This window comes from Psittacula echo, assembly GCF_963264785.1.
Source record: "Psittacula echo genome assembly, chromosome: 6".
NCBI classification, from domain to species: Eukaryota; Metazoa; Chordata; class Aves; order Psittaciformes; family Psittacidae; genus Psittacula; species Psittacula echo.
In genome coordinates this window covers 18,017,707-18,037,565 of record NC_137743.1, presented here as the reverse complement: position 1 = coordinate 18,037,565, position 19,859 = coordinate 18,017,707, and the positions used below count along the sequence as shown (strand labels likewise).

At 33.7% G+C, this 19,859-nt stretch overlaps 1 protein-coding gene across 4 annotated transcripts in view; it reads right to left on the bottom strand.

Annotated features, from left to right (window-relative positions):
* The window catches only part of EXOC6 (exocyst complex component 6), a gene marked incomplete at its 5' end in the record, with an annotated part of 90,992 nt that overhangs the window by 39,248 nt on the left and 31,885 nt on the right, over positions 1-19,859 (bottom strand). For all 4 annotated transcript variants that reach the window (XR_013957107.1, XM_080620257.1, XM_080620255.1 and 1 more), the window contains 10 exons: positions 2,968-3,147; positions 8,352-8,486; positions 9,956-10,067; positions 11,109-11,218; positions 14,708-14,813; positions 16,017-16,114; positions 16,783-16,854; positions 18,776-18,896; positions 19,272-19,318; positions 19,411-19,494. Coding sequence is in view for 3 of the 4 variants with exons in the window: in XM_080620257.1 (XP_080476383.1) it covers positions 2,968-3,147; positions 8,352-8,486; positions 9,956-10,067; positions 11,109-11,218; positions 14,708-14,813; positions 16,017-16,114; positions 16,783-16,854; positions 18,776-18,896; positions 19,272-19,318; positions 19,411-19,494 (1,065 nt within the window). The remainder of the gene's footprint in view (positions 1-2,967; positions 3,148-8,351; positions 8,487-9,955; positions 10,068-11,108; positions 11,219-14,707; positions 14,814-16,016; positions 16,115-16,782; positions 16,855-18,775; positions 18,897-19,271; positions 19,319-19,410; positions 19,495-19,859) is intronic.

Below are 19,859 nucleotides of genomic sequence, written 5' to 3'. Positions count from 1 at the left end.
GTACATAATTCCTTAAATTACTTTTTTTTAACCTGTGAAATCATACAGTATTTTGTTGAGGCATAACAAAAATATTAGAATTTTAAAAATACTAATCTGACAATAAAATGTTTTCTGTAACAAAGAACTGTATGCTAAAACATCACAAATTACAAAGTGTCTGTTGATATGCCTTTAAGAAATCACGTATTCCAAAATACTTAGATTAAAAAATGCCATATTCACTATCTTGGCTTACAGAGGCTATCTGTATGTCATTAAGATACTTTGTTCAAGTAATTCTTAGAATGGCTCTGGACAGTAAGAATCTAAATGTAATACGACCCAATCAATTTTAACATAAATCTAATGGCAATATAACTGCAGGGTGGAATAAAGCTATTTTCTTTTCCCCAACTGTTTCTTAAGTGCAGTAAACAAGCACAGGAGAAAACTAAGATGTAAAACTTAAGAGAAAAATACAGAAAGCTTCAGAGACAGAAGACATTTCCAGTGAGTCAGTAGAGATATCAGACCCCAACTAAGTTCTGACACAAAGTGTGCAGGTTCAGTAACATTGAGATCACAGTCTACATGATTAAGATCTCTAATGTTCCAATGAACATAATACAAGTTGTATGAAACAGATACGTAACACAAAATAATTTTTAAAAGTTATGTCTACTTTGGTACAGAAATACTTCAGTATAGTCCCACAGAGAAGCACAAAAGGAGATACATCCCTGTGCATTTATGCAGCTTACACATAAATCTAAAATTCAGCAAGACTCTAACGACAGGAACACAATGTCCACAAGAAAAAAAACCACGTTAAAGCACATATTATAGCACTTCTACAGGAAGGCTTCTCTTTGCAGAAACTCAGTGACCCTTGAACAAGACTACAGAAAACTAGTACAGCCAAACTAGTGCCACTAGCCCTAGCACAATGCCCTCTAACGTGACCAGATATGCTAAGGCAGGAGGAGCTGAGCTTCCTCTACTTTTTCTCCTCTTTTCCTTACTAAAATTATGGTGAATGGCTAGGACTTTTGTTCTTTGATTTCTAATTACAGTAAAGGTTCTAAGAAACTACTTCGAGCAGTGGGATGTTTCTTCCAGCCACACAAAAATTACTACAAAAATGACACTGTGACATTAATGGCATAATCCATTAATGAAAAAGAATACTTAAACTATTCCAAATCTCAACTATAGCAGATGACAATCTAGCTTAGTTTAGCACTTCAAAGAGCCTGCTATTTTAATGAGTTATGGAACCTAGTTCTGGTCTTATCTTTGAAAATGCTTTTGCTATGAATTTTCTCTTAATGAAAATAACTTGCTAATACATATCTAACCAGAATCACCATAATGAAACTGTATATACATTTTCATAAAACCTCCACAGCTCACGCACTATAGCATTCATAGGACTGTATGTTTCCACAACTCACCAGGCCAGAACAGAGAGCAGCACACAGGGTAAGTAAAAAAATTACCAGAACTCTCTTGCCAGTCCAGACTAGTTGTCCATATAGTTCTACATCTGCCTGTTACCTGACCAGGGTGTGAAATTACAAAATAACCTCTTCATGGGAACTAGCTTTCTCCAAAGGCTGACTTGTGCACCCAGGCAGAAATTTCTATTCCTTTCACACTTTTGAAGTCCTAATGCCACAGCTGGTTCTTTCCATCCCTCATAACACATTATTTCTGAACATCTGTATCACAACCTACATTCATGAAAGACTTCTGTACATATTCCTCTAGAAGTTGCACACCCCTTAACTGTTACATGTATATGACCATTGAGGAGCAGTGCCATTTGTTCACACTGCTTCATATGTCAAGTTACAATGAATTTAAAACTATCTAACAAACTTGCTATTCTTTATCAAAAAAATCTCAACTGATTTGCCGCAGAAGTACATGTCTTACATGTCACATTCACATCAATATTATGTGATACATTGTGAGCGGTTTATGTCTTTGAGTCAGTAAAAAAAAAAGAGACGGAAGAATCACAGCTCTTCACGTGCGATTAGAAGACCAGATAAGCCTACACTGCCAGCAGCTTCAACACCTTGCTGTGCACATAAATAAATTATCTTTTACTTCAGTCTGAAGACTCAAAACTTTCTGTGCATTGAGGAATTATTATTATAGGCATTGCATATGGGTAAAGCATTCAGACATCATCAGTGTGGCAGTAGCAACTAAGGACTGATGAAAAGCAGATGTAGCTTGAAAGACTTACTGAAGTTACTCCGGACATATAAAGCTGTAAACTATTATGATGATAAATCAAACTAGAAATACTCTTTTTTTGTCTTAAAGCAAGTGGAAACCAGACAATAACCTTTTAGCTGGGACAAAATAATTCAGGATAAATTTGAATATGAAGCAGGATTCACTTCAATGAAGCACAGTTAACTAGAATCACATTACTTTTAATGACCAAAACTATTTAGCTGAAAAACCCAAATCTTGGAGAATACAAGACCTCCATAATCTTCTGCACAAATGCAAGATTTGCACCAATTCTGCATTGCTTGGATCAATGCATGTGTACAGAGAACCAATATGGTTAATTGAAAAGGCCATCTGATGCCTTACAAAACTGCTTGAGTTCTTATACTATTTGTAAATTAGCTGTTGTTAACAATATTACTAAAGTATTTGAAAATATTTTCTAAGTATTATCATGGTTAAGCATCATCAACATACTGAAACACATCTGAAAATACCTTTGTTCTGAAAAAGAATTTAAAATACATCTGCCAGCATGTGCACAATTCTTAGTACAAAATCTTAGTACTTTAAAATAAAATAAAATAACCTTATCTAGGTGTTCCTGCTCTGGCAGGGGGATTGGACTAGATGATCTCTTGAGGTCCCTTCCAATCTCTAACATACTGTGATACTGTGATACTGTGAAAATAATGCTCCAATAGTTTGAAATTAAACTTCATTTTGAACACTTACAGGTAAATGAGTGAAAACTTGAAATGTGCTTCTTAAAAAGTTAATAAGGTCCATTAAGTACCCACTGGCTCTTCCATCTGATTCAGACATTGTCCAATCATAATCAGCAATCTGAATGAATTCATCTATTTTTTGGTTAAGTTTTGTGTATATTTCTCCTTCTGCAGCATGCCTTGCATCCTGAAAAAAAAAAAAAAAATCGTGCAATTCAGAATTCGAAATATTATTAGAATGCAGATAAAATTATCCTCATTGATGAAAATGAAGTCTTGTGTTTTTCTTAAAATCAAAAAATGTTTTATTGAAATCAATATTTTAACTTCTGCTTTACAGCAAGTCTGAGGTTGTGGGTTTTAAAATACTCTCATAATGTATAAGAGTGTTTATAACAGAATATATCTACAGAATAAGCTAAATTCTCAGAGGCAAATTAAATTAATTTGAATTTGGAAACAAAGTAGTAATTTCACACTCTTCACAACAATCATCTTTAATTCAGCCTTACAAATTTATCAACCTTGACACCAATTTTCTTTTTCAGAAAAAAAAATAATAAAATAACCTAATTATTTTATCTGTTATGGTTAGAGGTCCAGCAGTCACATGATTTTTACGTAATTAATGTCTTAAAGCTTCACATTTAAAGAATACTCATAGTTTTTTGTCCTCCTTTAAATTATCCTTGTCATCATACACCATGATTCAGAGCACTCCCATACTTACCTTCCATCCCTACCTTTTTTTCCTGCCACCACATAGATTCTACTTTTTGAAACACGAAAGAGGTAAAGTCTAGCATTTACTGTGAAGTGAGTTTATGATGCTACCTATCTGCCTTATTTGTTGTGGGAACATCCTCATAGATGCAATGGGATCTGTGTACAGATGCTGATGAGGTGTACCTTGCTGGAAAGACATACTTTTGCCAGCCTGGGTTTTAAAAGGTACTCAATAAATTCTGTGTTCTAATTTGGTCTCAAGATGACACTTTCTTCACTGATCTTGAGAAACAATTCATGTAAGACATTTGATTTAAAGTGAACTGGTCAGTTGCTGAAGGCTTTTGGAGAGTAAAAGTAGGCTGGATATACTGGAGCAACATACAAGTAGACAAGATTCTCATTTCTAGCTTCCTCTGGGAGAAAGCAGTCCAAAATGATGGCACTTCAGAAAGGTGTAAACAAGAAAGGCCAAAAGAAAAATGAGAAAAAAATCCAGTAAAAATTATCTGATCTTAAAGATGACATCACAATGAGTTTGTCAAATTCACTCTTTAGTCAGACCCCAGGTCATGAAGCACTGCAAGAGGAAGCAAGAAAGAATATGGCCCTGCCATGTATACATATCAAAGCACAATTTCCCAAAAGTAGTTTTTTACTTCCAAACCAACTTGTGAAAGTCCACTGAACCACCCTCCCAATCCAGCACACAAGAATCTGTCAACCTGTTAACATGTCAAATAAAGGAATATGCTAGCATCCACTATTTTGTAGATGGCTATGACTATAAATGCTTCAATCAAAGTCTAGTCTATATTTAAATTTTCTAATTAACAACGGCACCTCAATCTGAATTTACAATCTATAACAATGGGAGTTGCCAATATATCTGCTTGGCTTTAGTGCAATTGCTTGGATTATCTGTTTGCTTGGGTCTGGGTTGGTTGGTTTGTTATTTTGTTTTGGTTTGGTTTTTTTGTTTAAAAACTAAGTCATTTATGGAGCAGCTGTACCATCTTTAACAATTAGGATGATTTACTGGTGATGGTAAGACTAATCTTTCAATTTTTGCTTTGGAAGCCTGTTTTTGGCTACCTTGTATTTTGCTTTGGTTATTGGTGTACAATTTGAGCAGTGTGCTGCTGCTGCCTGTACTTCAAACAAGGCACATTGTTCTGCTCCCTGAGAAAACCATAAACAGACAAGCATTTGGATTTCAAACCCAGAAGTTACTTCTGAGAAGCAGCACTGTGAATCCCATGCTTAAGTCAAGAATGAGTTAGCAGTATTCAGATTTAGGATGCCTCGTAGAGGCAGATGAATCAACTCCATCTCTTATAAAATGGTGATGGAATTGCATCAAAGCCTTTTAAAGCTCACTAGATTCCCCACCCCACCCCACCCCACCCCCATTGTAAAGTGAAAAGGGCAAACTATATGGTTTTGTTAAATGGCTTTTTTCTCAGATGTCCTGAAGCCTTGCACAGGATTTAATGTGCTGTATCTGGCTCTCCAACAGCCATTAGACAGCCTAATGCTGAGACCCTGGGCCCCCAAAATGTCTATCAATTAGATCTGCAAATACATTCATTTATTTTTTGTATGGCTGCTGATTTAAACAAAGGAAAACAATAGCCATCCAAAGATGGAAAACGTGGCTATAAATATTAAAAGCGACAGAATTTTTTAATGCGATAAAATGAAACAAGCTTTGGTGGACTTTTCTGGGTTGTTTGGGGTTTTCTTTTTGTTTTGTTTTAATTTCCACCCATTGAAACAATGCTTGGAGAGTTTGAAGGACACCTTAAAATGAGATTTTATATACAAAAATAAAATGAGTAAAGCAGCCCTCTAAAATAGTAGCCATGAAATAGGTCTGAAGGCTTCTATTAAAAAAATACGGTGTAGATGTACTTCTAAGATCACCTAATGGAATGTAAATGTGATCAATGCTGCTAATAAAAGGAGATTTTTGACCACTCAGAAAGAATGGATGGGACATGATTTGCCACCAGGAGATTAATTTAATAACAGTAGAACATACCAAACTCTCTGAGGGCCCAGCTGGGGAATTGCAAGCAGTTCTTCATCAATATGGGGGTGTGGGGAGGGAAGAGGGATTAACGAGAAAAGAATTTTCTACTATAAGTGGAGAACGTTGTGTTAACAAGCTCTCCATGGAAAGAGATGGGAGGGACACCATAAAAAAAAATTCTTATATGTTTGACAGCATTCATTCTGTATTTTAACAAAATGCATAGATACCAAGCTCTCTCAATGCAGATACTATATACTGTGATTCCCTTCAATAGAACTTAGTTTACAGAATAGTTAAACATAATTTAGAGCATAAACAATCAGCACAAAATGTAATGCAAACTTCAAACTGCATTTCTTAAATTCAAGAATAAAGAACATCTTACCTTTTAATGAAATCAAAGACTATGGCTACATTAAGTGTTTTGTCTGAATGTTAAAAAGATTATGGATTGTCCTTACACAAAAATACTTATAGATACTCAAATTCAAAGACACACATACACTATCAGTACACAACAAGCAAACTGGGTAGCTTTGAACTTAAGGACAGGGCAAAATTAGTAAAATTACTGGTAAGGCAATGGTAACCTAACAACAGTTGCTAGGCCAGAACCTTTCTGTCTTGCCCTATTCATTAAATCCTTAGCAAAACAAATGATAGTTAATGGGAAAATTGTTGGCAATCAACTGGAAATATAAAGGGACTTGCAATGATGATGTCTTATTTAACCTCACCCACCTTTTAACATCTGTGCCAGAGGGGATATCATAATAGGATATGCTACATATTGCAACAAGAGGAAAAATGAAGTACAGAAAACAGAACTACTCTCAACAGGATTAGTCCTCTTTATCCCATAAATACAAGAAATCACCCTCCTTTGTTTCAGTGTACAGTGAAAAAAAAACCAAATACATTAAGTTTAAGTTGCAGCTGCTTTGGAATCCCTGATGACTTTTTGTTTTGTTTCTCTTAAAAAAACTTTTTGTATAGAAACCCCAAGCAACTAAGAAGGCAATGCATTGGCTAAATTAATGACACAAGGTTAGCCTATACAAAATGATTCTTCTTTGAGAAAGTTTTCTTCAGAAAGAAAACCCCAAACAAGCCCCCAAGCACACACATTTGCTTCAATTCTAAACAAAATAAAAACTACTTAGCCAGAATCGGTCAATTAAATAATTTCTACCATATTTTATGTACATAAATGCCAAAACTTGGTCCTTTGATGTACAGAACCACCTGATGCTTGAAAAAAGTACCTGGTGCGCAATCAGAACATGAAGGATCTCTCGGCATATCTACACCTGTCCCCAGTGCCACAGCTCAGGAGGGTTTGTGGTGTGGGGCCATTCAGTGACCTGAGATCAAACCACTTTTGCACTCAGCATAGCTAGTCAAGCTATTGCGATCTTGGGTTAAAGCTTACTAAGGTCATTACGACATATACCTGTCCAAACAAGGATCAAAATTTTGATTAATTTATCTTAGAGATAAGCCTCAGTCATCTTGAGTTACCTGACATTATGTGTATGAGTTGTATTCAGCAATTTAATTTGTATGTGCAGGTTTCTCGTTAACAACATGTCTGCCTTATAACTGAACAAGGACTAAGGCCTTTTGAATAATGCTGTAGAGAGAGACTTCACAGACAAGGGTATGGCTTTTGCTCTGCAAGGACATCAAATATGACTATACAAATACTTGGTATTTTTGCTTTAGTTTCCTCTTTTCAAAATCCTTCAGAATTTTTATACAGACAAATGCAAGAACAACTAGGAGAACTTCACCTACTAATGAAATGAGAGGCCATATATAGAAAGAAAACTACAACTTTTTTTATTTTAGGATTATTTTATACTTGGCTTACAAATGTTGCCATGCTAACTGTTGAAATTACAATTAGCTATGCTGGGTATCCATCACCTTTTATTTGCTTTAATTTTTTGAGATATAAGCTTAAGTACTTCTGCCATTTCTGAAAATATCAGAGAAAATACAGCTGGTAGAGATAAGCAGCTGCTATCATTAGAAACGGCAAGTTCAGATGATCATTTTAATAAGTATTATTGTGTATAGACAGGACATGTAAATAAAAAAGGAATTCTATAAAAGATAATTGAATAATTTATGGCTTGTAGCACAGCCTTAATATTGCTTTTATGTTTCTGCTTTTATAGTACTAAATTACACAATTTGAAAATTAAAAAAAATTATATTGTAAAATAGAAATAAACAATAGAAACATTTTAGATTAAACTAGCTGGTTTGCTTGATTCCATTCAGAAAGGGGGGATGTTACACAAACTGGAGCTTAATCTATTCAAAGTTTGTGGTGCAGTTAAGCTTAATTTGTAATTTTGTAACTTAAAGATGCATCTGAGAAAGAACATTGATGCTTCTTACACACTGACATATTTCAGATCATACTGAAAACACAGAAAATAGTGTTCACCTGCTCCATGTTACAAATGAATTCTGAACGGTTCAGAATTGTTTTAGAGTAAAAAATGAGAAAGCATGCAGCTTTGCCTTCACCCCCTTTTGTTTTAAAATGCTTCATTTATGGTGATTTCAATGTAACTTTTCAGACATAGTCATACAACAGTTGACACATATCCTACCTTAAATGTAGAAAGCCCATAAAGTCTTGCAGTGTGAACTGTCACTTGTGAAATATTTGTAATGTTAGATATAAAATCCTCAAGGTATTTACAGGCTTGTTCCAGATGTGTTGTGTTTATGATGATTTGAACAAGCTGCAAGAGAAAAAAAATTCTTGTAAAATTCCCTTTTATCACCCACTGTCCTTTGATTTTGTAAATTTTCAGAAAAAATTATTTCAGAAACAACTCTGCTAGAAAATAATTACAGTATTTCAGGATACCACATATTATCTGTTAGTTCTCAAGTTTGCTTTCAAATACCATTAAGGAGTAATACTATAGTTTACATACAAATGCTGCCGTTTAAAAAATTAACACTGCAGACACCTGCTCTGAAATAAATCCAATTGATGTATTAGAGTTAAAAAAGGAAAATATGTTGTCAAAACCAAATCACTGATCTGTACCCTAAATACATATTTCTTAAAAAAATACTGCTATTAAAAAAAAAAAGGTATTTCACTATATTGTCAGCAAAATGACACATTCTGAAGTCAGGGAATTTAAAGAATAAAGTTGTCAGCTCCTTCTCCCCCAGCAATGGTAACAACCTGCCTGTAAATGGTACAAATGTGTTTATAAGCACATTTGGTTTACAAATTAGACAATGTACATAATGCATTGTAGCTGAGATACCAGCATATGGTATCTTAATTCTCACTGCATATTCTCTGCTTTAGTGACACTAATGTAATGCTTGGTAAATTTAGGTTTCTCTTTTTAACATTTTTCTTTTTAAACATATTGACTTGGTAATAAAACACCTCAAAAAATACTAGTGAAATTATTTTCGTATCCTTGAAAATATTCCTGTACTGACTTCAAGAACATAAAAAACTACGTCTCAGAAAAATTGTATGACTTGTCTTACTAACGCAGCAATATATGATTTATAGAGCTTTTTTCTCCGCATCATCACCTCAATTTCATTTATACAAGAGGTTCTTGCAGTTTAAAAATGACATTCAATACAACTTAATACTGCTCTAACAGCAATAGTCGTAAGTCCTCAGCATGTTTGAGTAGGTACCTGCTGTCTCCTGACGTTGCATGTACCTGCAGTGAATGTTTAGAGTGATTCACTGCCTCATCCTGTCTTATTCTGTTAAATAAACAAATTAAACCAAGAGTCGTGACAAAAAAAACCCAAACCATGCACAAACCTACTAAAGTATTCTAATTGCAACTGCTATAGAAAACGTTTTGTGTGTTACATCGAAATTGAGATTTTAGATTTCTTTATCTAGTGGGTTTAATCTGAAACTTTACAGTTTGTGTTCTCCACATACGTTCTTCTCCTCTCCTCCCTTCTTTTTTTATAGGAAGAAAAGAAACTCAACAACATTGTACTAATTGCTATACAGGAGCCTAACACACAAACCATATAAGCAAAGTAACAGTCTTTGCCTTACCTTCTTGCAAATTGCTGTTTATCATAGAGGATACACTACTTGATTTTATTACATAAATCTTAATACCACAGTATATCTACATTTTCAAGAATAGTTTTAGCACTAATTGTCTTAAAAAGCACAGTTTTGAGTACATGTTTTAAAACTTACCTCTGTTAAACCTATATGAGGTTTTTTAATTAGGTTCTGTAAACAACTACTTAGAGTTCTTGTAAGCAGCAAATTTGTAGATTTTCTGAGCATATCATCTATTTCTGTTGAACTGAAAAAAAAATATTTATTTTTATAACTCTGCTGTACATGACAATACTTTGACAGCAATCATTACTATTTAATTTTTTTTTCCCCTGCAAAGGGAACTTTTCATGTTAAGAATCCCTATGTGCATTTCTGGTTGCTTTAAGTCTTCTGTGATCTAACACACACAACACCTCTTTCACTTACGAAATTATCCATTAACTAAATTTCAACACAAGTAAAATCTGTTATTTTTAGATTCTGAACATGTTTACTAACAAAGCAGTTTGGAAAAAGTAATTTGTGGGTTTTAATGAGTTACTAAGAAGGTCAACATACTCTCATTAGTACATGTAAATTATAAACAGTATCCATTAAGAATGTCTGAAAGTGAGTCATTTACATCTTTAACAGTGCATAAGTGGGTGACTGGCTACAAATACCTTCCAGACTTCAGATCTATGAATGTTATTTTATGCAATTAAAACTGTTTTTGAAGGCCACAAAAAGAAAGGAAATGGGAAAACAGTGATGTTTTCCATCAGAAAAAGGTGGGATGGAAGAGGGAATGAGCATGCAGACAGCATGTTTTGTTGCAGGAGAAATAATTGCTAAGGAAACTTCAAGCACTGAGAAGGGAAAGACTGAAGTAATCAGGGATGCTACTGAATTATTTATGAAATGGTCAGTATTGAAGGGTATTTTTCCAATCTTATATGCTTTGTTAAATAAATAAAATATCTAGATTATGTGAACCAGTCAATACTGTTTAAGAAAAACCCAGTAGTGCTTTAGACTGCTTACTGTGCCAAGCTACACTCACCCACACAGATGTAGACATATTGTATACAATATATATATGCACATATTGAATATTTATTATAGCATGGGGAAGAATAAATTAAATAGAAATAATTCTATATGTAAATTATATGTAAATTATGAAACAGCTAGCAAGTACAAAAGAAAATGTATTTTCATTTTAATACATAATTTTTAAGTCACCTGGAAGTTATAGGTACATATATATTTACCTATGGTTGCATTCCTGATACTTTAAGCTTACCTGCGGTGAAGCGACTCTGAAAATTTAAGGCTTGCATAAATAAATTCCTTAACCTGGATATAAATCTGAGGCACTGACTGAGACATTGGAAGCTTCTTTGGAAAGGATTGCTGTGAAAATAAAAGATAATACTATCTTACACTTGAAACTGATTCTAAGGAGAGCTTGATGTTAAATGCAAAAATTAGAAAGCCATTTAACACTATCAGTATTTTAATCTAGTTTAAGCTTTTCTTGTTTTCATCAAACAGTGGTATGCATTGAGTTGATTTCTACATCTGTTTAAATAGTTTATACGTGACATAGAATTTTATCACTTATTTAGATTATGATAAAGACTAGAGATTTTATGTAATTTAAGATCCTATAGAAAGCAATTTACAAGCACGCATTAAAAAAATGTCTGAAATTGCTTTTAATCTGAATAGATAAAATAGAGGTAAGTGGGATGAGAGATTAAAAAATGCAAACTTTTTTTCCTAGGAAAGCAGTGAAAAAAAAAAAAAAAGCAGCATTTGAGAAGTTCAATACATCTGAGGTTTTCAAAGTAACTTGAGAATATTTAGGCATGTATATTTATGATCATATATTTACTTTCTCCTCATGGTTCACAAACCTAAAGCAGTTTGAACTATTTTCAACCACTGGGATTAACATGTGCTAAATTATAGTGTTCTATTGCAATTTTAAAGCTGAGAGCTGATACTGTATTTGGGAGGACAAAAAGAAATAAATTCAATTAAATCTACACATACCAAATCGGTTTTTCTGCACTGAATATGCAATTTTTAAATCTGCAAAACAATTAATTTTCTGTTTAGGGCTAAGGCATAAGAAAAATAATTAAGAACTGGTATCATCCCTGAAGAATTACACTATAAAAAATAAAAAAACATTAGCCAACAGCAGCTCAATGCTTATGTATTTAAAACAAACAAACAAACAAAAAACAAGACAAAACAGATTACCTTGACATTCTTCTATTCATACCTCTTTATTTAAGATTAGGTGGTGTGACAAGTATGTGGTGTAAGTGCCAGGCTTTCATGTCATTCCACAACAGCAAACATTTTTTTAACAAGAAAATTTATTTCAAATACGTGTTCATCTGATTTAAGCAATTAATTTTTACAGATAGAACAAGTGCTATTACATACAACTATTTTGGATTATTACAATATTTCGTCAGCAGGGCTTCAGTTTCAACCTTCATCTATCCAATGATCTAGGAGAAGTAATTCTTTATTTTCTACAGTGTCTGGCCAATATAAGAGGACAAACACTTTCTGGCTGATTATGCGGGTAGGCAGCAGAAAAGAAACAAAAAAAAAAAAAACAACAAAAAAACCCCAATAAAAAGCTACAACCAATTGTCTCACTTTTAAATACAGAAAAGGAGTAAAATTAGATTATAGAATCAACCCATGATAGTTCAGCACATTCAGTCCAAACAGCACAGTGAGGACAAGACTGGTTTGTCCACTCAGATTGGATTTGCTATGTTAATTATCTAGTAGATCATAATTCTTCCTAATGTGCTGCAAGCAATTCCCATGATAAACTTACCTGTAAAATGTAAGTGTGATTCATCCTAACCTACAGTTAAAAATGAGACACTCACTCACATCCATCTCTTTTTATACTAAATGTAGAGAAACAGACATTTTCGAAAGTGAAATTCCTCTTAATCTGTAAAACGCATCAGAGATGCATCAAATGGAATTAGCCCTCTGGGGTGTCTATTCCTTTCTATGAACTAGCCTGAATCTACACTTTTTTCTTTAAACATCAAAATGTAGATTAAATTAACCCATCCAATAGGACCTCCCAGTGTCTTATAGCCTGAGGTAACAACAGAGAACTGAAATGGATAGGATTATAAACGGCAACCAGTAGAAATGATGCTGAAGCATTCATAAAGTTTCCCTTCCTTGAGGATTCCCGGCTATCTAACAACACATAAGGTAACACTGCAGTCTTTCTTTCAACAAGGATACTTAATGATTCTTCCTCCTCTATTTCACTGCCTAGTTGACAAAACTTTTAGGAGCTCAGTTACCTGAGATGTCTGCCCCTTTGCTGATTTTGTCTGAAGTCAACTAAACTGCTACAAAAATTGCTAGGACACAAGAAAAAAACCTCACTGCCTGATTTCTAATGATGACTTTCTGCTTTATATACAGGTTTCAAAGCTCTTTTCAGAGATACATAAAAAAAAAATGTTTTCCATGCTTTACAGATGAATGAACTGGCACAGAGACATGTGAAGTGACTTCATAGCACCATACAGCTGGTCAACGATAAAGTTTGGAACAGAATCCAACCTGATTCACAGCTTTACTCTCGAGTTCATCAGTCCAAAAATTAAACATCAATGAAATTCTGCACACAAAATACCTACAAAAAATGCTGCTCACTACAAATTAGAAACCTCTCTGTGTCATAAACCAAAATTAAAATTGTTTGGTACAGAGAATACATTTTTCTTCTCGTGAAATAAGAGCTAAAGCTTTGTATTAATCATACATACGTGTAACTAGATATACTCTTGCACATTATGGCCATGCACACATGCTAATACATCAGAATGAGAGGAGCTAGCAGATAGAATTATTTAGTGCAAGTTTAAAATCTCTGCAATTCATTAGCAAAATATGTCTTGGTAAATAATTCCAACACTGTAAGGGATTTCCATTCTGTTTATCTTATTTTAGTATTATAATGGCCAGGTAAATTAATCTGATAGTGGAAAGCGTCCAGAAAGCACTCTGGAGCCTTATTCAATAACTGGCATAAACCTCACCTTTAATTTTTCATCTTCCCTGAAATACTGGATTAATAACATGCATGCTACGTTTGCTTGATAGATATCCACTGAATCGTAAAATTAGAATATCTTTTTGCTTTTGCAGGTATTTGTAGCAACTCTAATTAGCTTCCTTTTGCAACATTTACTTCCACTATCATGTGGTTCTTGGATTTAGTTCCCTTCTACAGACTCCACCATGAGCCTGTTTTCTTCACCGGTATTACCAAAACCATATTTGAATAGTAGAAAATATTAATCACCACTGAAAGAATGGCTGAGGCTGTGAAAAATGATCCTATCGGAACCCTAGCACACCAGAAGTATTTTCAGTCTGTTCACGTTTATTTTGCCCCACATGCACAAACACAAATAATCAATTTAAAAAGTGAAATATGAAAGTTGCTGTCTCTAACTGATCCCTGTTTTACATGTATTTTTGCAACACTACAGCACACAATATGAGTTATTAAACCAAATGAGTTGCAACTAAAATTTATCTAAAGACAGACTGTATTATAATTACATAAAGACTATATGAATTAAACTGTATTATTAATTTGTTTACAAACCAATGGGTTTCATTATTCACTCACACATCAGAGCAAACTACTAAGATTTAATTTGCATATTTACTTATGACTAGATAATTACACACAAAGAGGGTGATGTAGCTTCTTAATCTACCTAACTTCTCAAATTTTAATTGCTTTTTAATTATAAAAATCATTACTGTCCTAAGTAACCTTAACTGGATTTCAGCAAACTTTAATAATATAAAACTTTTCCTTACCTTATCAAGTTCTGGATCTTGAAAAGGAAATTTGCTTATAACTATTTTGTATTCTTCTTCATTTGCCACAGGAATAGGGCTGTAGTTGTCTGCTTCAAAAATATCCCTGGTGAATTAGTTAAAGTGGAAAAAAAAAATCAGACATGTAACTTTATTTACAGTATTTTCCAGTGTTAAAACATGTAAATTAATATACATTTTATTTACTATGCTTAGGCGTGCAGCTTCAAAAACTTAAGAGCTACACTTGTCATAATTTCAGACAACTGAACTATTTTTAGATAAATTTGAAAGTGCCTTGTATATACTTTTCATGTTGTGTCTAATCACAGAAAAGTAGCTGAAAGCATTTTGATATGTATGACACAAAGCATAATACAGTAAAGGAACTTGAGATCAACTTCTCTACCCCAGGGTAAACCATAATGAGATACTTATTAACTATGGTAGCCTACACTTTGCTTACAATAAAGCAGATATTCAGCATGCTTCACTTAGGTAGCAGAGCTACATATAGCCCCATGGAGATAAATTAGAGAACTTTAACTAGGCATGTGGCCACAGTGTTAAGTACCCTCTGGACTCTTCTACTAGTCAAATGACTATGTTAGTCATTTGTATTCTAGACTTAAATTCTAGAGAGGTTGAGAATCTGAAGTGCTTAATTTAATTGTAAGGCTTTCTGTATTACAATGTAACATATTTTATGGTAAGCAATTTCTGGACATTTAAGTCATCACACCCTATCTGCAAACGGGCTTTGGTGTACAACCCCAGGCTGCTGTATTCCTGGATTTACAATTTACTCTATCAAATAATTCCAAGGAATAGGTGGAAATCAGTTTGCATTTTAAAAAAAAACAAACAAAAAAACCTCAAAAAAAACAAACAAAAAAACCAAACACAAAGTCATACTGGGAACATCAGTAGTCTGCCAGTGAGGTACATATATCGGCTAGCTGTAAACACTAAGATGACCTATATTGGGACCCTAATGCCCTATTGCAATAGCCTACTGTTATTAGGTTCCTAACAAAGAAAAACAGATAACTTTCTCCTGCATGTTTCTTCAGTAATGTCCCTTTGGAGACCTTCCTTCTCTCCAGTAACTACAGAAGCAGTACTCAGTGGCTCTTCTAGATATTAGTTACGTGTGATGAATATCTTAGTCCTGTCCAACCTGAAATTCATACACAATACTGAGTTAATCAATTCTTCCAGAATTACAACACTATTAAAAAAAAAAAAAGTAAGTTAGACAAAAACAATAGATGCAATACAAAAGGCATAATTATTTTGAAATACCAACCTGAACAATACAGACCACTTTTTAAGAAGTGTTTCGTTGTATTGGTCTCTTATCTCAAATAAAAGATCAAATAGTCGGTTCACAGGAAAACCATAGCCCTAAAGCATAAAAATGAAAAGAGTAGATAGTTCAATAACTAACACACTCAATTCCTATCACATGACTTCATGACTCTGAGATGAAGACAAGACTTCTCATTCAATCTTCTCAGTTCTATAAAGCAATTATAGTACTTCAAACACAACAGTATAATTAGAAGATTATATATTAAATTCTTACCTAATACTTTATCCTATGCTTTCGGTTTCCAAGCAGAAATTTGTCCTATTTCTCTTCAACATTTTAACTTGCTATTTATGCACATAACCAATCTTTTTTATCAGTCTGTTAAACATTGTAAGAATACTTGCCAATGTTGTTAATTTGCTCTTTTGGCTAAAGAGTTAATGGTAACTGGAATGTTATTCTTGCTTAAGATCAAAAGTAAAGCATTTATAAAAGACAAAATGTAGACAGATTATAAAGCTAACATTAATTGTGCACCGTTATGAATAACTGGATGCTAGCTGGATAGCTCAGAATGCATACATTAACTCAGTTCCTCCTTTTCAGTATTATCACAGCAAGTAATACATATTTTTAAAATGCTATTACGTACTTTTCTTCTTGATTCATATACATGATTGAGGAAAAGCCAAAGCATTGCGCTTACCTAAAGGAAGAATCCAACTAAGAATTTTAGTTAAATTACTACTATAGTATGTACCTGCAAAGTATCAGCAAATACTACAATGAGATTCTTCAGTTCCAGAACAAGGTCAGGATCACTGCAATAGGACTGAAAGTGAGAAATTCTGGTTTAGTTAAAAGGATTTAAAGTAAAGGACATATGTTTTCAAAGAATATTAGCACAGAAGGTTAAATTCTTCAGCCTTATCTCTTTACCTGACTGACCGCCTTAGTAAAAACCAACTTAGACTCACTTGCCTTCATTTAGGCTAGCTACGTAAGAGTAGTAGTTAGATTTCTATATGAACTATCAGTAGTATAAAAGCTCAGAAAATGTAAACTAAAATACAAGATTTAATAAACATCAGTATGTTGTACTGAGATTCAAAATCAGTGAATTACACTTATTTTGGTGGAATGTAAGCATACATCAAAACGCTTTGCTAAATCAACATCAAAAGTTTTTCACAGGAAACACTTTTGAACACTGAGCCTGGATCTAGCTAGTGCTAACTGTGCCACCTCAGACAGTCTCCCGGCCGTAAGGGTAAAACACTAGAAGTTTCTAAATAAGTTCAAATTACAAATTTGATGGTGAAAAGTCAAGACTCAGTAATTTACTAAATAACTTAAATTTGATTTTCAGAGGTGTAGAATCATACAACTCAGGATTTCATCTTAGCTTCACTATTTGCAATACTGGATAAAGGAAAAACTTTTGTATTAGAATAATCTAAAGCAGCATAAGAATACAGTATTGGTTGGAGTCTATCTACCTGTTTCACCTTTCTTTAATTTTTGCTTTCAGAATACTTTATTAAAGTAAGTGTTTGGTTTATAATACCCCATAAGACAACATACAGTTACCTAAAAATTAGTCTGCACTAGGATTATGTTAGGATGAGATTATGACAGAACTGATTTTGATGAGAGTTACACATTTTGAGAATAGTGTTCAACTACATGAGAAGATTTTGAAGAATTCTTTAGAGATTACATTACTTTCACTCCTTAAATTACCATATTCTTACTTTTCTGTATAAATCCATACATAGACAATTAACTTGAAAAATATTTAGCTTAAAAAAATGCTGAATATATCCCCTCAAATGAACTAAAAACTATGAAAACATCTTGTGTACCACTGATCAGTAAAGGTTCTATGATAAAATTATGTGAACTTTTTCCCTATTTTTCCTCAGTATATATGAAATGTAAAATATTCCTTGAATTAAAGATCAATTATAATAAAAATTAAAATAACCCTCCATAAATGAACTGCTACTAGCAAATATTAAAAAGGGAAAGATAAAACTCTTCTATTTTTTCTGATAGTAAATGTTATACCAATAGTAAACTCTGAAGCAATTTACTATCAGTCAGAGTGAACAATGGTATACATCAGTTTTCACAGAAGAATAAGAAACAGCATGCAGCTATTCAGCATCATTGGAGCTAAGGCAGAAACGTAACTTTAGGAGACACTTTGAATGCACTGAAATACTCAGTTGATACAGATTTTTTCTAATATCTTTATTTCAACATAAACATATTACTAGTATAGCATTGAGGAGATAGCTCCAAGGGTTTTGCTGGTGGAGCTTATTTTGGAAACACTGCATTTGGAATGATAATTAGGAACTATTTCCTGGTGGTGCTTTCAGTGCTGAACTATTCAATCTGATCTAATGAAGAGGTCAGTTGAGACTAATGAGGACGGATTGCAATAATAACAGCAGATTAACTCCGCATATTCTAAACTGCTGGACTAAGAGAAGGTTTGGAAGACCCAGTGAGTTGTAAATCAGTGAAGGATTATGCAAATAGCCCATGGCTGCGGATCACAGCCTGATACTGTTGGGAAAAACAAAAGCTTGGCAGGTTCCCTCCCAAATCCGAGCAATTTTTAATCACAAGGAAAAGAAAACATGACAGGGGTATAATTTTTCACTTTGTTACTATTCCAGCTTTAAATATACAAAACTCTGAAGAGAATTTAAACTGCAACACTGATAAAACTTCTCACTTACTGAATGTGTTCTAAGAACAGCAATGATCTTGGAAAGGGCCATGTTCCAGAGTTCATCAGTATATGTTCTTGTTACCAATCCTTGGGTTACATGTAAAATGTGGTCTTCTACTACAAAGAAACTAAACCAAAATAGTGCTTAAATTATTGTTTTCTAATATTAGAGCAAATTCTGCCCTTTCACACACAGTCAAATTCTTCCCCATTTGAGCAGTGACACTTTGATAAGTCTGGTGTTCTGCTTTGCTCAGCATGAAGTCAAAATGTGAAAAGTTTATTTCATGCCAGCTGGAGCTCAGACTGCTGGAATGTCCTTATGGGGCACTGTACTAGTAGGATCTGGATTCTCTTCCCCATTCAGTCCCAGAAACAACCACCCACACGATCTGTGCAGAAACTAAATTTTTCAGAAGAAAGTTTTTGGACTATGGGAGAACAGGGGTGAATTAAGAATCAATACAGTAAAACTGAAATCAATCTTCATGTAGGAAACTTACCCTACAATTTGGCTGAAGTATCTTCTATAGCCTTCTACTGTTTCATGCTTGCAGTGAAAAAGAAAACAAGTTTAGGAATAAAAATACCATAGGTATCAGCTACAACCCAAGTCAATGCAAAACCAAAAGTATTGGTTACCATGCTTGACTGCGGTTGCAGAACTAATCTTGCTTGTTTCCTCCTTTGCTTTCTGTAGTAATTTTCAAATATTTCTCCATCACCCTAAATGAAGACAAAAGTAGTTAAAACAAGAGCATTGTTTCAGCACGGAAAAGGCACTTCTTAAATTAAGGGTAGAATTCTCTTAAACTAAGCCACATATTTTGCATTTATTCCACACACAGACCTCCAGCTGACACCAGTGAAGTTTTGTGTGCATGAAATATGCAGAAATCGCCTTTTTATTTTTTAAAGTACAGGATGTACTGTAATAAGAATTTTGCTCATGTGGCTACATTTTGTCAACCAGTATTATGCATTTTAAACAATATTTATGGCTTTATACTACAGGTATTTTACCTGTTACTCTGTAACTGGAAACCATTGCCTCCTAAAATGTTTCTCTACATTATTCAAGAAACTAATTG